The sequence below is a fragment of the Macaca nemestrina genome, chromosome 12, assembly GCF_043159975.1.
Source record: "Macaca nemestrina isolate mMacNem1 chromosome 12, mMacNem.hap1, whole genome shotgun sequence".
Lineage (NCBI taxonomy): Eukaryota > Metazoa > Chordata > Mammalia > Primates > Cercopithecidae > Macaca > Macaca nemestrina.
In genome coordinates this window covers 11,538,707-11,558,803 of record NC_092136.1, presented here as the reverse complement: position 1 = coordinate 11,558,803, position 20,097 = coordinate 11,538,707, and the positions used below count along the sequence as shown (strand labels likewise).

At 49.3% G+C, this 20,097-nt stretch overlaps 1 protein-coding gene across 4 annotated transcripts in view; it reads right to left on the bottom strand.

The window, feature by feature from the left end:
• The window catches only part of LOC105469441 (AHNAK nucleoprotein), a 114,941-nt gene that overhangs the window by 81,994 nt on the left and 12,850 nt on the right, over positions 1-20,097 (bottom strand). For 3 of the 4 annotated variants that reach the window (XM_071074468.1, XM_071074470.1, XM_071074469.1), the window contains exon 5: positions 1,379-19,351. The exons of the other annotated variant lie outside the window; for it this stretch is intronic. In XM_071074468.1, coding sequence (XP_070930569.1) covers positions 2,219-19,351 — 17,133 coding nt within the window. In that variant the 3' untranslated portion in view covers positions 1,379-2,218. Of the gene's footprint in view, positions 1-1,378; positions 19,352-20,097 lie in introns of those variants that run through there. 4 annotated transcript variants of the gene reach the window in all.

Here is a 20,097-nt window from a genome sequence, read left to right as displayed (position 1 = left end):
TCCATAAGTATGTATCTGACTGCCACATGAATGCTGCACACTAAAGCATAACCCAAATACCTGGGCGAACTCTGGCACTATGAATGCTGCTATCCCAATTTTAAGGGTGATGAAACTGAGGCTCAAACAGGTTAAGCATCTTGTCCAATTCACAAAAGAAGCTGTAGGTCGGTTATCTAAAAAGCAGCAGGGTATCAAGGGCCTCCCTCCCAACCTCTCTCTTTCCAAAACCAGGGGCCACCCTTGAGCTCTAAAACCCCCAGGGACACTGGCTCTGCTGGTCGAGGTGAGGATGGATGAAGCTGGGGAATGCATGTCTGAAATCCAAGCAAGGACAGGTGGAGCCCGCACTGGCAGGAGATCCCACTGACAAGTTGATACTAGACAGGGAAGGATGGGGTGGGAGCTATTTTATATCTGTTCTGGGGGGATCCAGAGAGGTGCAGAGCTGCCTCCACTGGCAGAAATGTGGCATCTCTCAGGAATGGCGAGGGAGACAAGCTTGGTCCAGGTACAAGAAGGCATCACCCTCTGACCAGCAATGACCAACATTAGGAGCCAGTGACTAGAACCACCCCTCCCCCACCCCCGCATATTGTCAACAGAGCTGGAAATCAAAAGGGGACTTTGGTCAGAAGAATTTTTAATAATATTTAGCCTTCCAATGGACTAGAAAGAACCACAAAGATACCTTATACAAGATTGGCACCCTGGCCAGGCGCAGTGACTCACGCCTGTAATCCCAGCACTTTGGGAGGCCGAGGTGGGTAGATCACTGGAGGTCAAGAGTCTGAGACCAGCCTGGCCAACATGGTGAAACTCCATAAATACAAAAATTAGCCCGGCGAAGAGGCAGGTGCCTGTAATCCCAGCTACTCGGGAGGCTGAGACAGGAAAATCGCTTGAACCCAGGTGGAGGAGGTTGCAATGAGCTGAGATTGTGCCACCGCACCCCAGCCCGAGCGACAGCAGTCACTCAGCAAACCTGCAGCCGTGTCAGGGATAAATGGCAGACCAGTGATTCATAAGCAGAGCCCTTTCGGTAATTCCAGGAGGCCTTTTAACTGTTCACATCTGTAACCCATTTAGAACCAGTTCTAATTCAGACATGAATTGTATATTCATATCTGAGGATGCAAAGTAGGTGAGTGGGTCCTGAGGCCAAGCCTCCCCTTGATTTCTCAGCAATGGCACAACCAGCCTCACCATGAGAATCAAGAAGCAAAGATTTTCTCCCACCAGCTCCCGAAGATCACTGCCTTGTCACTGATGAAACTAGCAATGCCACCAGATGGATCCGGTGTGAACAGTCACAGCTGGCTGTGCCACTTCCCCAGGTTTCACGCGCCCGCAACGCAGAATACAAACGCACGAGACATCAAGGTTAATAAACAGTTTTATTTGCCTTGTACAGCATCAATTTTCTTACATTCTCAGTTAATTGGCCATTAAAGTGCTGGAAATTTTCTTAATCATGATAACATTGGTTAAAAAGAAATCAGAACTAATATCAGGAACATGGCGGCCTGAAGGAAACATTTCCCTTACGAAACACAGAAAATGGAAGCCCCTCATGTTGAGGGGGTGGGTTGAACAATTTGCAAACAGGTTCTAATTTCCTCTCACCGTCAGCACCAAACTGGCTGGGACCACCACCCCTGGTCAAAGAAGCAACGCTAAAGAACCCTAAAAATACCCACACACTCTGACTGCCGCCACCTCTGGGCCATCTGTGGGTGTTTGCTGTTTAAACAGATCCAGTCTCAGAAAAGAGGAAGACCTGCCCTCCGTCTGCAACCCATCACCCCCCCACCCTTACTAACAAAAGCCCACAGAGTCATTACAATGAAAAAGTGGGTTTCCATTACCCCAAAACTAACAACGTTCAGTAAAAATGAGGATAATAAACACAAAAGCTTGCGTAGTAAACAGGAGCTCTCAGCAGTCAATGCAAAAAATATATATATATATGAAATCTTAAGGCAAATACTGTTGACTTTGCACATGGGCTGGACGAACTTGGAACTCTTTACCTATCTGTATAGTTCCAGGAGCCTACAGGCGGTCAGTTTTTCAGCGCTTGCCACCGGGCCAGGCAAGATCTTTGCATGATTGCTGAGGCGGTCGGTGTGTTTCCCTTTGGAGTTTATGTAGGAACACACCCAAGGCTGATGTTTTGTTATATATATATATATATGTACACACATACAAAGGCCTGCTACTCTTTCTTTGTGGAAACTGACAGCTCCACCTCAGGAAGCTGGATGCCAACCTTATTCCCACTGTCATTGCTAGAAGAGGAAGACAGTCGGGACTTCTTAGAGGCCAGGGACACCCCACTCCCCTGTAACTTGCCTGTCTCATCATCACTCCCAGTCACCTCATAATGACCTTTGCTCTTTGACCCCAATCCACCAAAGGTACCGAATTTCAGCTTCCCGTGTTTCCCTTTAACTTTCCCGCCTTCCAGTGACACCTCCCCACCTTCAAACTCCAGAGTCCCCGTCGGGGTGGAAGGTCCAGAGAACTCTCTTTCATCACTGAATGAATTTGAGCGGTGCCGTGGCTTCTTACTTTTAAATAAGGAGAATTTGCCTTTTGGTGAAGAGGCTTCGGCCTCTGCCTCTCCTTCCAGAGAGCCCAGACTGGCCTTTGAACTTTTCAGGTCACCTTTGGACCCAGAAATGGATGCTTCTGGTGAGCCAGTGACACCACCTTTCCCTTTAGGTTTGGAAAAATTAAACTTGGGCATTTTGATTTTGGACTTTTTCAGTTTGACTTCAGAATCTTCCCACTCGCCATCTCCAGCACCAGCTTGGACACTGGCCTCTGCTTTAGGGAAGTGAACATCCACCCCCACTTCTCTGCCAACCAGCTCACGGCCAGAGAAGGTAAATTTGGGGATCTTCATTTTAGGGAATGTTACTTTTCCAGATCCACTTTCCAAGTGACCTTGAGGCCCAGACATACTCAGCCCAGGAGCCTGGAGTCCAATGTGACCTCCTTTCACACCTCCTTCCACCTTTGGTCCTGAGAAATGAAGGCCCCCAGCAAACTTAGATGTGTCCAAGTTGAGAGCAGAGGAGACCTGGGGTCCCTTCCACTCACCCCCGGAACCTTTAACACTCACATGCCCTTCACTGAGGCTGATGTCTGGGGCACTGACACCCCCTGAAACATCCACCCCTCCTTTGATTTTTGGGCCCTTCAAGTTGATGGCAAAATCTGACTCAGGAGATGTCATATTAAAGGAAGGCCCCTTCACACTGATATCGGGAGCAGGCCCGTGGAAACCTACTTCTGAACCTTTCAGACCACCTTTGATTTCAGGACCAGAAATCTGCCCAGCTGGGAGTTTCACATTCACACCTGGCAGGTTCACATCACATCCAGAGGACTTAATTCCAGGCATCTGGAGGTTTCCTTCTAGGCCTTGAACACTGATGCCTGGAACACCTCCTCCAACAGTGGGGCCTTTGATCTCACCAGTGGCCCCAAGGCTCCCTTTCACTTTTGGTCCTTCCAAGTTAAAGTCCACATTCGGTGCTGAAATCTGAGGCCCTTTCAAGTTCACATCCACACCTGGCCCCTTCAGTTCTCCAGAAACCTGTGGCCCCTTGGCATTAACGTGCAAGTCGGACCCTGGAGCAGAGACGCCAAATTGGGGCAGCTTCATTTTGGGAAGTTTAATGCTGCCTTCGGATGCCTCCAAGCTTAGATCAGGAGCTCCTACGGATACTTTAGGGCATTTGATGTCACCAGAGACAGCCAGGTCTCCCTGCAGGCTTGGTCCCCTCAGTGTCACATCTGGTGCCCCAACGTTAAGCTTTGTTGTGGCATCGATCCCTGGCACTTTCACACCGTCTCCTCCCACCTGCACTTTGCCACCGACCCCGCTGAGGTCGAGCCCTGGGGCATGCACCTTCATGCTGGGAACAGATGCATCCAGGTCTCCCTTCAAACTTGGTCCTTTCAAGTTCAGATCAAGGTCAGGCCCAGAGACTTTTGGCATAGAGAGGTTCACTGAAGGCAAGTCTACTCCCGGCCCCTTTAGAGAAACATTGGGCCCTTCGAGCTTAACATCTGGTCCTCTCAAGTCTCCTTCAACAGAGGGTAGCTGAGCATGGACGTCGGCTCCCCCACCCTCCATTTTCACACCAGGGATGCCGATCTTGGGCATGGAAAACTTGGGGAACTTAATTTTTGCTTCTGGACCTTGCAGATCTACATCTGGTCCTTCCAGTCCCATGCTGGGGACATCACCCTTTATCTTTGGTCCTTTCAAGTTCACATTCACATCAGGGATGGAGACTTGAGGGGCAGAAACGCTGAAGGAAGGTGTTTTGACTTTAGCATCTGGGCCTTCGATGTTGACGTCAGGTGCATCCAAGTTTGCCTGCACTTTGAGGCCTTTCAGGTCACCCTCTATTTTTGGCACTGAGATGTCCACACCTGGCATCTTGACCTTGGGAGCCTTCGCCTTGATGTCAGGACCTTCGACGTGAATCCCTGGTGAAGAAAGTTCCAGATCAGGTGCCTGGAGTTCACCCTCCAATTTGGGGCTAGGGAGAGGAGCCTCAGCTTTAAATTTAGGTGATTTAATGTCAAACTCTACATCTGGGAAGTACATTTTTCCAAACATCGTTTTCTTGGTTTTCGGCGATTTCACATCGACTTTGAGTGAGGCGTCCGGCCCTGCGATGTTGACATCTACATCGGGAGCCTTGAGACTGGCATCAATTTCAGCCCCAGGAACACTCAGGTCAAATCCCTGTTTTTTGGCCTTAATTTTAGGACCGCTCATATGAATTTTAGGCATTTTAAACTTACTTTTCTTCCCCTTGCCACCAACACTAATTTCAGGAGTCTCAAGGTTCAGCTCTGCCTCAGGAACAGTGACATCTAGTGAAGGTGACTTGATGTCAGCTTTGGGACTTTTTGCCCCAAATCCAAACTTGGGTTTCTTAAATTTGGGGATTTTAACATCTGGCCCTTCAATGTTAATATCTGGGCTGTCCATGTGTACATCTAAGCTTGGAGCTTCAACTTTGGGTCCCTTGAGGTCCACTTCACCACCTTCTAACTTCGGACCTGAAAATCCAATTTTTGGTGCCTTGAGATGCAAATCAACATCAGGAGCAGTTACTTTAGGAGCAGATATCTCCAGTGATGGCATCTTCAAAGATGGGCCACTGAGTTTGGCATTGGGGCCTTCGAAATCCAGGTTTGGACCTTTAAGGTCTACTTCTGGGCCTTTCAAAGTCCCTTCAACCTTAGGGACAGACACATCATACTCTCCTTTTACTTTGGGTCCTTTCAAATCTAGGTCAACATCAGGTATGGAGATCTTGGGAGCTTTGATATTAATTTCAGGCATCTTGAACTTGGGGCCCTTCAGTTTTGCATCTGGACCTTCGATATTCACATCTGGAACATCAATGTCCACCTTGGGTCCCGAGACATCGATGTCGGCCTTGGGCAGATTCACATCCACATCTGGGCCTTCTCCTTTGAAGCCGGGCATGCTGAATTTGGGCATTTTCACCTTGGGCATCTTCAGGTGCCAATCTGGGCCTTGAACATCCACATCAGGGGCGTCGATGTCCACTTTTGGGCCCTTGATGTCAACTTCTGGGCCCTTGAGATCGCCTTCCACTTTAGGAAGGGAAACATCCACATCGCCCTTCACTTTGGGGCCTTTCAGGTTTAAGTCAAAGTCAGGCATGGAGATCTTGGGGGCTTTGATGTTCATCTCTGGCATCTTGAACTTGGGGCCCTTCAGTTTCGCATCTGGACCTTCGATATTCACATCTGGAACATCAATGTCCACCTTGGGTCCTGAGACATCAAAGTCAGCCTTGGGCAGGTTCACATCCACTTCTGGGCCCTCTCCTTTGAAGCCAGGCATGCTGAACTTGGGCATTTTCACTTTGGGCATTTTTAGGTGCCAGTCTGGGCCTTGAACATCCACATCTGGAACATCAACGTCCACTTTGGGGCCCCTGATGTCAACTTCGGGGCCCTTGAGGTCGCCTTCCACTTTGGGCAGAGAAATGTCCACATCGCCCTTCACCTTTGGACCTTTCAGATTCAGGTCAACTTCAGGCATAGAGATCTTCGGTGCCTTGAGGTGCAGGTCAGGCATTTTAAATTTGGGGCCCTTCAGTTTCCCTTCTGGACCATGAATGTCAATATCAGGAGTGTCAATGTCCACTTTAGGGCCTTTGACATCCACTTGGGGACCTTTCAGATCTCCTTCCAGTTTAGGAACGGAAATGTCCATATCTCCTTTTATCTTAGGTCCTTTCAAATTCAAATCAATGTCACTCATGGAGATTTGTGGGGTTTTGAAATGAACATCAGGCATCTTAAACTTGGGACCTTTGAGCTTCCCTTCAGGACCTTCGATGTCTACCTCTGGCCCTTTCAGATCACCTTCCAGCTTAGGTAGTGAAACATCCACATCGCCCTTTGCTTTTGGACCTTTCAGATGCAAGTCAAAGTCAGGCATGGAGATCTTGGGGGCTTTGATGTTCATCTCAGGCATCTTAAATTTGGGCCCCTTCAGTTTTCCTTCCGGACCTCCAATATTGACATCAGGGGTGTCCATGTCCAAACTGGGGCCTTTTATGTCAATTTCAGGGCCCTTGAGATCACCTTCCACTTTGGGTAGAGAGACACCCACATCACCCTTCACTTTGGGGCCCTTCAAGTTAAAGTCAAGGTCAGGCATGGAGATCTTCGGGGCCTTGATGTTCATCTCTGGCATCTTGAACTTTGGGCCCTTCAGTTTTGCATCTGGACCTTCAATACTGACATCAGGGGCATCAATGTCCACTTTGGGGGCAGAGATGTCAATATCAGCCTTGGGCAGGTTCACATCCACATCTGGGCCCTCCCCTTTGAATCCTGGCATGCTGAACTTGGGCATTTTCACCTTGGGCATCTTCAGGTGCCAGTCTGGGCCTTGAACATCCACATCAGGGGCGTCGATGTCCACTTTGGGGCCCTTGATGTCAACTTCTGGGCCCTTGAGGTCGCCTTCCACTTTAGGAAGGGAAACATCCACATCGCCCTTCACCTTGGGGCCTTTCAGATGCAAATCAAAGTCAGGCATGGAGATCTTGGGGGCTTTGATGTTCATCTCTGGCATCTTGAACTTGGGGCCCTTCAGTTTCGCATCTGGACCTTCGATATTCACATCTGGAACATCAATGTCCACCTTGGGTCCTGAGACGTCAAGGTCAGCCTTGGGCAGGTTCACATCCACTTCTGGGCCCTCTCCTTTAAAACCAGGCATGCTGAACTTGGGCATTTTCACTTTGGGCATTTTTAGGTGCCAGTCTGGGCCTTGAACATCCACATCTGGGACATCAACGTCCACTTTGGGGCCCTTGATGTCAACTTCGGGGCCCTTGAAGTCACCTTCCACTTTGGGCAGAGAAACGTCCACATCACCCTTCACCTTTGGACCTTTCAGATTCAGGTCAACTTCCGGCATAGAGATCTTCGGTGCCTTGAGGTGCAGGTCAGGCATTTTAAATTTGGGGCCCTTCAGTTTCCCTTCTGGACCATGAATGTCAATATCAGGAGTGTCAATGTCCACTTTGGGTCCTGAGACATCAATGTCAGCTTTGGGCAAATTAACATCCACTTCTGGGCCCTCTCCTTTAAATCCTGGCATGCTGAATTTGGGCATTTTCACCTTGGGCATCTTCAGGTGCCAGTCTGGACCATGAACATCCACATCTGGGGCATCAATGTCCACTTTGGGGCCCTTGATGTCAACTTCAGGGGCCTTTAGATCACCTTCCATCTTAGGCAGAGAAACATCCACATCTCCTTTCACCTTAGGGCCTTTCAAATGCAAATCAAAATCAGGCATGGAGATCTTGGGAGCTTTGATGTTCATCTCTGGCATCTTGAATTTAGGGCCCTTCAGTTTCGCATCTGGACCTTCGATATTCACATCTGGAACATCAATGTCCACCTTGGGCCCTGAGACGTCAATGTCAGCCTTGGGCAGGTTCACATCCACTTCTGGACCTTCTCCTTTGAAGCCAGGCATGCTGATCTTCGGCATTTTTATCTTAGGCATCTTCAGGTGCCAGTCTGGGCCTTGAACGTCCACATCTGGGGCATTAATATCCACTTTGGGGCCTTTAATATCCACGTCAGGAACTTTCACATCACCTTCCACTTTGGGCAGAGACACATCCACGTCACTCTTCACCTTGGGGCCTTTCAGGTGAAGATCAATGTCAGGCATGGAGATCTTGGGGGCTTTGATGTTCATTTCAGGCATCTTGAACTTAGGCCCTTTCAACTTTCCCTCTGGCCCTTCGATATTCACATCTGGAACATCAATGTCCACCTTGGGGCCTGAGACATCAATGTCAGCCTTGGGCAGGTTCACATCCACATCTGGGCCCTCTCCTTTGAAACCAGGCATGCTGAACTTGGGCATTTTCACCTTGGGCATCTTCAGGTGCCAGTCTGGGCCTTGAACATCCACATCCGGAGCATTAATGTCCACTTTGGGGCCTTTGATGTCAACTTCAGGGCCCTTAAGGTCGCCTTCCACTTTGGGCAGAGAAACGTCCACATCGCCCTTCACCTTGGGGCCCTTCAGGTTTAAATCAATGTCAGGCATCGATATTTTGGGAGACTTCAGATGCATCTCTGGTACCTTAAATTTGGGTCCCTTCAATTTACCCTCTGGGCCTTCAATGTTAATGTCAGGAGTGTCAATGTCCACTTTGGGGCCCTTGATGTCAACTTCTGGGCCCTTGAGGTCACCTTCCACTTTAGGAAGGGAAACATCCACATCGCCCTTCATTTTCGGTCCCTTCAAGTTCAGGTCAAAGTCAGGCATGGAGATCTTGGGGGCTTTGATGTTCATCTCTGGCATCTTGAACTTGGGGCCCTTCAGCTTTGCATCTGGACCTTCAATATTCACATCTGGAACATCAATGTCCACCTTGGGTCCTGAGACGTCAAGGTCAGCCTTGGGCAGGTTCACATCCACTTCTGGGCCCTCTCCTTTGAAGCCAGGCATGCTGAACTTGGGCATTTTCACTTTGGGCATCTTCAGATGCCAGTCTGGACCATGAACATCCACATCTGGGGCACTGATGTCCACTTTAGGGCCTTTGATATCAACCTCTGGCCCTTTCAGATCCCCTTCAAGTTTGGGAAGAGAAACATCCACATCACCTTTCACCTTGGGGCCCTTCAAGTTGAAGTCAAGGTCAGGCATGGAGATCTTGGGAGCTTTGACATTCATGTCAGGCATCTTGAATTTGGGGCCTTTCAAGCCTCCCTCTGGACCTTCCACATTGAGTTCTGGGCCCTCAATGTTCATACTTGGGCCCTCTATGTTGATGTCTCCTTTTGGCAGATCCAAAGCTACATCTGGCCCTTCTGCTTTTAAGCCAGGCACACTGAATTTGGGCATTTTCATCTTGGGCATTTTCAGATTCCAGTCTGGACCATGAACGTCCACCTCAGGTGCATTTAGATTGACTTCTGGTGCCTTAATATCCACTTTGGGGCCTTTCAAGTCACCCTCTAAATTGGGACCTGCAACATCTAAGTCTCCTTTGACTTTAGGACCTTTCAAATTTAGCTCCACATCAGGCACAGAAACTTTGGGAGATGAAATACTCAGGAAAGGCATTTTAAACTTGGATCCTTTCACTTTTCCTTGGACCTCGACATCAGGAGCATTAATATCAACTTTTGGACCTGTTATGTCAATATCTGGCTTTTTACCTTTGACATCCACCTCAGGTGTCTGAACTTTGGAGCCTGAAAAATTAAATTTGGGAAGCTTAAAACGAGATTTCTTTGACTTGCCTTCAATATTAAGCTTAGGACCAGAAACGTCCACTTCTGGGCCCTTTATATCCAAACCGGGAGCTTTAATGTCACCTTCCAACTTGGGCCCAGAGACATCGACATCTCCTTTAAGCTTTGAGCCTTTCAAATTCAAGTCAATTTCTGGCATGGAGATCTTAGGCATGTTTACATGCATGTCAGGCATCTTCAGTTTTGGACCTTTTAATTTGGCATCTGGGCCATGAATGTCAATATCTGGAGCATCTACATCTATCTTTGGGCCCTTTACGTCAAGAGCAGGTCCTTTCAAATCACCTTCTACATTTGGAAGTGAAACATCCACCTCTCCTTTCATCTTAGGGCCTTTAAGATTGAGGTCTAAATCAGGCATTGATATTTTAGGAGCTTTGATGTTCATCTCTGGCATCTTGAATTTAGGGCCCTTCAGTTTTGTATCTGGACCTTCAATATTCATATCTGGAACATCAATGTCCACCTTGGGTCCTGAGATGTCAAGGTCAGCCTTGGGCAGGTTCACATCCACTTCTGGACCTTCTCCTTTGAAGCCAGGCATGCTGATCTTCGGCATTTTTATCTTAGGCATCTTCAGGTGCCAGTCTGGGCCTTGAACGTCCACATCTGGGGCATCAATGTCCACTTTGGGGCCTTTAATATCCACATCAGGAACTTTCACGTCACCTTCCACTTTGGGCAGAGACACATCCACATCACCCTTCACCTTGGGGCCTTTCAGGTGAAGATCAATGTCAGGCATGGAGATCTTGGGGGCTTTGATATTCATCTCAGGCATCTTGAACTTGGGACCTTTTAACTTTCCCTCTGGACCTTCGATATTCACATCTGGAACATCAATGTCCACTTTGGGTCCTGAGACGTCAATGTCAGCCTTGGGCAGGTTCACATCCACATCTGGGCCCTCTCCTTTGAAACCAGGCATGCTGAACTTGGGCATTTTCACCTTGGGCATTTTTAGGTGCCAGTCTGGGCCTTGAACATCCACATCCGGGACATCAATGTCCACTTTGGGGCCCTTGATGTCAACTTCGGGGCCCTTGAGGTCGCCTTCCACTTTGGGCAGAGAAACATCCACATCGCCCTTCACCTTGGGACCTTTCAGATGCAAATCAAAGTCAGGCATGGAGATCTTGGGGGCTTTGATGTTCATCTCTGGCATCTTGAACTTAGGCCCTTTCAACTTTCCGTCTGGTCCTTCAATGTTAACATCAGGGCCTTCAATGTCCACTTTGGGTCCTGAGACATCAATGTCAGCCTTGGGCAGGTTCACATCCACATCTGGGCCCTCTGCTTTGAAGCCAGGCATGCTGAACTTGGGCATTTTCATCTTGGGCATCTTCAGGTGCCAGTCTGGACCCTGAACATTAACATCTGGGACATCAATGTCCACTTTGGGGCCTTTGAGGTCAACTTCAGGACCTTTCAGATCTCCCTCTACCTTAGGGCCTGTAACGTCCACATCTCCTTTTATTTTTGGACCTGTGAGATTCAGGTCAATATCCGGCATGGATATCTTTGGAGTCTTAAAATGCATCTCAGGCATCTTAAACTTTGGACTTTTCCACTTTCCTTCAGGTCCTTCAATATTCACATCGGGACACTCAACATCCACTTTCGGTCCTGAGACATCAAGGTCAGCCTTGGGTAGGTTCACATCCACATCTGGACCCTCTCCTTTGAAGCCAGGCATGCTGATCTTGGGCATTTTTATCTTGGGCATCTTTAGGTGCCAGTCTGGGCCATGAACATCAACATCAGGTGCGTCAATGTCCACTTTTGGGCCCTTGATATCAACTTCTGGGCCCTTGAGGTCACCTTCCACTTTAGGAAGGGAAACATCCACATCACCCTTTACTTTGGGGCCTTTCAGGTTTAAGTCAAAGTCAGGCATGGAGATCTTGGGGGCTTTGATGTTCATCTCTGGCATCTTGAACTTAGGCCCTTTCAATTTTCCCTCCGGCCCTTCAATGTTAACATCAGGGCCTTCAATGTCCACTTTGGGTCCCGAGACATCAATGTCAGCCTTGGGCAGCTTCACATCCACATCTGGGCCCTCTCCCTTGAAGCCAGGCATGCTGAACTTTGGCATTTTCACCTTGGGCATCTTCAGGTGCCAGTCTGGGCCTTGAACACCCACATCTGGGGCATCGATATCCACTTTGGGCCCCTTAATGTCAACTTCGGGGCCCTTGAGGTCGCCTTCCACTTTGGGCAGAGAAACATCCACATCGCCCTTCACCTTGGGACCTTTCAGATGCAAATCAAAGTCAGGCATGGAGATCTTGGGGGCTTTGATGTTCATCTCTGGCATCTTGAACTTAGGCCCTTTCAACTTTCCGTCTGGTCCTTCAATGTTAACATCAGGGCCTTCAATGTCCACTTTGGGTCCTGAGACATCAATGTCGGCCTTGGGCAGGTTTACACCCACTTCAGGGCCCTCTGCTTTGAAGCCAGGCATGCTGAACTTGGGCATTTTCATCTTGGGCATCTTTAGGTGCCAGTCTGGACCTTGGACATCGGGGGCATTTACATCAACTTTGGGTCCCTTGATGTTCACATCTGGTACTTCAATTTTACCTTCTACCTGAGGCACAGACACATCTACATCCCCCTTGATTTGGGGTCCTTTGAGATTTAGGTCAACATCCGGCATAGAAATACTGGGGGCTTTGAAATGCATATCAGGCATCTTGAACTTAGGGCCTTTCAGTTTGCCCTCTGGTCCCTCAATGTCAATGTCTGGCCCACTGACGTCCACATGTGGCCCTTTAAGTTCCCCTTCCAATTTGGGAACATCTACATCCACCTCTCCTTTTGCCTTGGGGCCCTTCAAGTGTAGATCGAGGTCTGGCATAGAGATTTTGGGAGCTTTAAAGTGCATATCTGGCATCTTGAACTTAGGAGTTTTCCACTTGCCATTTGGGCCTTCCACAGCTACTTCTGGCATGTCAGCATCTAATTTGGGACCTTTGACATCCAATTCTGGACCTTTTAAGTCTCCTTCCAGCTTTGGGGCAGAAACGTCAACATCTCCTTTGATTTTGGGTCCCTTTAAATTGAAATCGACATCAGGCATGGAGATCTTGGGGGTCTTAAAGTGCATCTCAGGCATCTTAAACTTGGGGCCCTTCAGCTTCCCTTCTGGACATTCAAGGCTCACATCTGGGACTTCGACATCCACCTTGGGTCCTGAGACATCAATGTCAGCCTTGGGTAAGTTCACATCCACTTCAGGGCCCTCTGCTTTGAAGCCAGGCATGCTGAACTTGGGCATTTTCATCTTGGGCATCTTCAGGTGCCAGTCTGGGCCATGAACATCCACATCTGGGGCATCAATGTCCACTTTGGGCCCTTTGATGTCAACATCTGGCACTTTCATTTCACCTTCTACCTTGGGCACAGACACATCCACATCCCCTTTGACTCTGGGGCCTTTCAAGTTTAAGTTCACATCCGGCATGGAGATCTTGGGGGTCTTGAAGTGCATCTCAGGCATCTTAAACTTGGGCCCTTTCAACTTTGCATCAGGACACTCCAGCTCAACATCAGGCACCTCCACATCTACACTGGGGCCTGTTAAATCTCCCTCCAATTTTGGTACAGACACATCCACATCCCCTTTGACTTTAGGGCCTTTCAAGTGTAAGTCCACATCCGGCATGGAGATCTTGGGAGTCTTGAAGTGCATGTCTGGCATCTTAAATTTAGGGCCTTTCAACTTTGCATCAGGACACTCCAGCTCAACATCAGGCACCTCCACATCCACACTGGGGCCTGTTAAATCTCCTTCCAATTTTGGTACAGACACATCCACATCCCCTTTGATTTTGGGGCCTTTCAAGTGTAAGTCCACATCTGGCATGGAGATCTTGGGGGTCTTGAAGTGCATCTCAGGCATCTTAAACTTGGGGCCCTTCAGCTTCCCTTCTGGACCTTCAAGGCTCACATCTGGAACTTCAACGTCCACCTTGGGTCCTGAGACATCGACATCAGCCTTGGGCAGGTTCACATCCACTTCAGGGCCCTCTGCTTTGAAGCCAGGCATGCTGAACTTGGGCATTTTCATCTTGGGCATCTTCAGGTGCCAGTCTGGGCCATGAACATCCACATCTGGGGCATCAATGTCCACTTTGGGTCCTTTGATGTCAACATCTGGCACTTTCATTTCACCTTCTACCTTGGGCACAGACACATCCACATCCCCTTTGACTTTGCGGCCTTTCAAGTGTAAGTCCACATCAGGCATGGAGATCTTGGGGGCCTTGAAGTGCATCTCAGGCATCTTAAACTTGGGCCCTTTCAACTTTGCATCAGGACACTCCAGATCAACATCAGGCACCTCCGCTCCCACAGAAGGACCTTTGATATCAACTTGCGGCCCTCTGAGATCACCTTCCAGTTCTGGCACAGAAGCATCTATCTCTCCCTTCAGTTTGGGTCCCTTCAAATTCAAGTCCACATCTGGCATGGAGATCTTGGGAGCTTTTATATTCAACTTGGGCATCTTAAATTTGGAGCCTTTCAACTTTCCTTCTGGTCCCTCAATATCCAAATCAGGAGCATCAATGTCCACACTGGGTCCAGACACATCAATGTCAGCCTTTGGCAGATTCACATCCACTTCGGGGCCCTCTGCTTTGAAGCCGGGCATACTGAACTTGGGCATTTTCATCTTGGGCATCTTCAGATGCCAATCTGGGCCTTGAACCTCCACATCTGGGGCATCAATGTCCACTTTGGGTCCTTTGATGTCAACATCCGGCACTTTCATTTCACCTTCTACCTTGGGCACAGACACATCCACATCCCCTTTGACTTTGGGGCCCTTCAAGTGTAAGTCCACATCCGGCATGGAGATCTTGGGGGTCTTGAAATGCATCTCAGGCATCTTAAACTTGGGGCCCTTCAACTTCCCTTCTGGACCTTCAATATCAATATCACCAACATTCACATCCATCTTAGGGGCTTTCACATCAATTTCAGGACCCTTCAAATCTCCTTCCACTTTGGGAAGGGAAACATCTACATCAGTTTTCAGTTTAGGAGCTTTCAAATTAAGCCCAACATCAGGCATAGATATTTTGTGTGTCTGTATATTCATGCTTGGCATCTTGAACTTAGGGCCTTTTAGTTTTCCCTCTGGAGTTTCAAGATTCACATCTGGAACATCAATGTCCACCTTGGGTCCCGAAACACCAATGTCAGCCTTGGGCAGGTTCACATCCACTTCAGGGCCCTCTCCTTTGAAGCCAGGCATGCTGAACTTGGGCATTTTCACCTTGGGCATCTTCAGGTGCCAGTCTGGGCCATGAACCTCCACATCTGGTGCATTAATGTCAACTTTTGGGCCTTTGATGTCAACATCGGGAGCTTTTATCTCTCCTTCTACTTTTGGAACTGTAACATCATAATCTTTCATTTTAGGACCTTTCAAATGCAAACCCACATCTGGCATGGATATCTTCTGAGGCTTTATATTCATTTCTGGCATCTTGAATTTAGGACCTTTTAGTTTTGCATCTGGACCTTCGATATTCACATCTGGAACTTCAACATCCACCTTGGGTCCTGAGACATCAAGGTCAGCCTTGGGCAGCTTCACATCCACTTCAGGGCCCTCTCCTTTGAAGCCAGGCATGCTGAACTTGGGCATTTTCACCTTGGGCATCTTTAGGTGCCAGTCTGGGCCATGAACATCCACATCTGGAGCACTAATGTCAACTTTGGGCCCTTTGATATCAACATCTAGCACTTTCATGTCACCTTCTACCTCAGGCAAGGACACATCCACATCTCCCTTCAGTTTTGGCCCCTTAAGATTCAGGTCCACATCAGGCATGGAGATCTTGGGGGTCTTGAAGTGCATCTCAGGCATCTTAAACTTGGGGCCCTTCAGCTTTCCTTCCGGGCCCTCAAGGCTCACATCTGGGACTTCAACATCCACCTTGGGTCCTGAGACATCAATGTCGGCCTTGGGCAGGTTCACATCCACTTCAGGGCCCTCTGCTTTGAAGCCAGGCATGCTGAACTTGGGCATTTTCATCTTGGGCATCTTCAGGTGCCAGTCTGGGCCATGAACATCCACATCCGGGGCATCAATGTCCACTTTGGGTCCTTTGATGTCAACATCTGGCACTTTCATTTCACCTTCTACCTTGGGCACAGACAAATCCACATCCCCTTTGACTTTAGGGCCTTTTAAGTGTAAGTCCACATCAGGCATGGAGATCTTGGGGGTCTTGAAGTGCATCTCAGGCATCTTAAACTTGGGACCCTTCAGTTTCCCTTCTGGACCTTCGAGGCTCACATCTGGGGCTTCAATGTCCACCTTGGGTCCTGAGACAGCAATGTCAGCCTTAGGCAAGTTCACATCCACTTCTGGGCCCTCACCTTTGAGACTGGGCATGCTGAACTTGGGCATTTTCATCTTGGGTATTTTCAGGCTCCAGTCTGGGCCTTGGCCTTCCACATCTGGTGCTTTAATGTCTACCTTGGGACCTCTGATGTCCACATCTGGAACCTGCATCTCACCCTCTATCTTTGGTGCAGAAATATCTACATTTCCTTTCATTTTGGGTCCTTTAAGATCCAGGTCAACATCTGGCAGAGACATCTTAGGAGCTTTGAAGTGCATCTCAGGCATCTTAAACTTGGGGCCTTTCAACTTCCCTTCAGGTCCTTCAAGGCTCAGATCTGGAGCACTAAGGTCTACTTTTGGTGCAGAAATGTCCACATTCGCTTTGGACAGGTTCACATCCAATTCTGGCCCCTCTCCTTTGAGGCTGGGCATGCTAAATTTGGGCATTTTAATCTTTGGCATCTTCAAGTTCCAGTCAGGACCCTGCATTTCAACATCTGGGGCACTGACATCTACTTTTGGGCCTTTCAGCTCCCCTTCCAGCTTTGGCACTGTCACATCATATTCTCCCTTTACTTTAGGACCTTTCATATGCAAGTCCACATCAGGCATGGAGATCTTGGGGGCCTTGATATTCATCTCTGGCATCTTGAACTTGGGGCCCTTCAGCTTTCCTTCAGGTCCTTCAATATTCACATCTGGAACTTCAACATCCACCTTGGGTCCTGAGATGTCAACTTCAGCCTTGGGCAGGTTCACATCCACTTCTGGGCCCTCTGCTTTGAAGCCAGGCATGCTGAACTTGGGCATTTTCATCTTGGGCATCTTCAGGTGCCAGTCTGGACCTTGAACCTCCACATCTGGGGCATCGATGTCCACTTTGGCACTTTTAAGTTCAACATCAGGAACTTTAATCTCACTTTCAACCTTTGGCATTGTGACATCATATTCTCCCTTTACGTTAGGGCCTTTCAAATGTAAGTCCACATCAGGCATGGAGATCTTGGGGACTTTGATGTTCATCTCAGGCATCTTAAACTTGGGCCCTTTCAATTTCCCTTCTGGTCCCTCAATGCTCACATCAGGAACACTAACATCTACCTTGGGCCCGGAAATGTCCACATCAGCCTTGGGCAGGTTCACATCCACTTCTGGGCCCTCTGCTTTGAACCCTGGCGCACTGAATTTGGGTATTTTCATCTTGGGCATCTTCAAGTGCCAGTCTGGGCCATGAACATCCACATCTGGGGCATCAATGTTCACTTTTGGGCCTTTGAGTTCTCCTTCAAGCTTTGGTACAGTTACATCATACTCTCCCTTCACCTTTGTACCTTTCACGTGCAAATCTACATCAGGCATGGAGATCTTTGGTGTCTTGACACTCATATCAGGCAGCTTAACATCAGGGCGGCCTTTAAGCTTCCCCCCCAGACCCTCTATGTTGACATCTGGGGCTTCCACACTGACCTTGGGCCCTGAAATACTGACATCTCCTTTGGGTAGAGTCATATGCACATCTGGACCTTCCCCTTTGGCTCCTGGAGTGCTGAACGTGGGCATTTTCATCTTGGGCATTTTCAGGTTCCATTCTGGGCCATGTGCTTCGACATCTGGGGCACTGATGTCCACTTTGGGGCCTTTGACATCAACTTCAGGGACTTTGACTTTCCCTTCTACTTTGGGGAGTGTAACATCTACACCCCCTTTCACTTTAGGTGTGGCCACATTTAAGTCTACTTCTGCCATAGAGATCCTACAGGTTCCGGTTTTCCCAGAAGGACTGCCAAGCCTGGGGCCTGTCAAGGTTCCCTCTAGGTTTGGGGTCTCTATGTCCACTCTGGGGCCTTTAACTGCCACTTGAGGGCCTTTAACATCACCTTGCACCCCAGGAGCAGAAACCTTAATATCTCCTTTCAGTTTAGGAGACCCAAGGCTCAGATCCACATCCTGCATGGAGATTTTAGGTTTCTGAATAATCATTTCAGGAGTCTTGACTTTAGTACCTTTCATCTTTCCTTCCAGCCCACCAGTAGCAATCTCAGGCAGGCTGACATCCCCAGAGACCCCAGGAACAGTCACTTCACCTGTAGGCAGTGTCACATCAATCCCAGTTTCCTCTCCCTTTGCACCTGATACAGAGAACTTGGGGACTTTCATTTTGGGCACGTTCAGTTTGCTCCCAGGCCCCTGAACATCAATGTCAGGGGCCTGAACTTCCACACTGGGGCCAGTGATGCTACCCCCAATTTGGGGAGCAGAGGCGTCGACCCCAATGCGCCCCTGTGGCTTGGCACCTTTCAGGCCTAGGTCACCCTCAAGTGATGGCCCAGTGATTTGGGGCCCCTTCAGCTTCCCCTCAAGGCCCTCAATATTGGCAGAGGGCACGCTGACTTCCAGCTGAGGGGCTTGAATAGTCAAGCCTGGCTTGCCGCCCTTGTGCCCCACAGACACTTCAGGTGCAGAAACCCTCAGCCCTGCCTCGGGCGTCTGGCCCTCAGGCCCTGTCAAGACACCAAATTTCGGCACCTTCATGGTGGGAATTTTAATTTTGCCATGATCACCACTCTCCAGAGATGGGCCCTGCACCTCTACTGCCCCACCCCCAAGAGAAGATGAAATGTCCACTGCTGGAACTTGGACCCCTCCTCTGCCACCCAAGTCCAAGCCCTTTGTACTGACATTGACACCTGAGCCTCCCACCTTTATCCCAGGCATGGTGACCTGGAGCTTTGAGTGGCCAGCACCTTGGAGCTCTGGTCCTGAAGCAGAAATGGCCCCTGCTCGGATATCCACAGCAGAGCCTGGCGTTGGAGAGGCTGCCCCCGAGCCCGAGGGCAGTCTGATCACGGTCTTTCCAGACTGGGTCTCCACATCCACATTGGAGATTTCAGTCCGTTCATGTCTTGGAATCTTGATCTTGAATTCAGGGCTACTGATGTCTATGTCCTTGGCTCCTTCCCGGCCGGTCACATCCACAGTGTAGGCCGTGACTCTTCTGGTCACCGTGATGGTGCGGCTCTGGGTCTCCCCAAGGTCTCCTTCCACTCCGTCTTCCGACTTCAGCCGTGGCTTGATCTTCGTGGTGTAGATGCGCTGGTACTCCTCATCATCCCCGCTCTGCAGAAACACACGCCGGGCAGAGGTTGCAGCAGAGTCTGCCTGAGTTAGCAAATGCCCGGCCACAGCCCAGCCGACAACACATTGCCTGTTTCCCAGAGAAGCTGGGACCAAAACAGAGGTCCATGGAGCCTCCTGGGCCACAGCACAAGGGAGTAAAGAAAGGGGTTGACAGTCACATCACAGGAGGAAATCAGAAATTCTCTGGAGGTCATACCGGGAAGCAAAAACCATGGGGAGGGAGTGGGAGGTATACTCTTGGACTGGAAGGATTTCCATTCAGTTAGAGATTCAAATCGGCCTGTGCCAGGGAGACCTCCCAAGAGACCGGGCCCTTCAGCTCCCAACTCTCAACCCACTGGCTCCTTTGTTTAACCAGGAGGGGAATTTTCTCAGAGGCCCTTGTACCCTGGAAAGCACTTGTTGAGCCTAAGATTGATTGTGCTTGGGTTAACAGTCTCACTTTGAGGACCCATTATTTGTTAAATAAACAAGCCACGAGAAGGAACAATGTCCCCACAGGCACTTTGCTGTCCAGCGTCTGACCCACAGAATGTATCAGGCCTCTGCAGAGAGAAAAATGGTGCCTGTGAGGTGGAGCTGGGCACCTGTGAAGTCATTTGAAAGGCTCTTGCAAAACAGCCGACCTTCCTCCTAGCATCTAGGGCCGGGCTGCACAAGTCAGTTCCCACACTGTGGCCACTCTGAAGAGACTCATTGAAGACATTTAGGGGCAGCACAGCCAC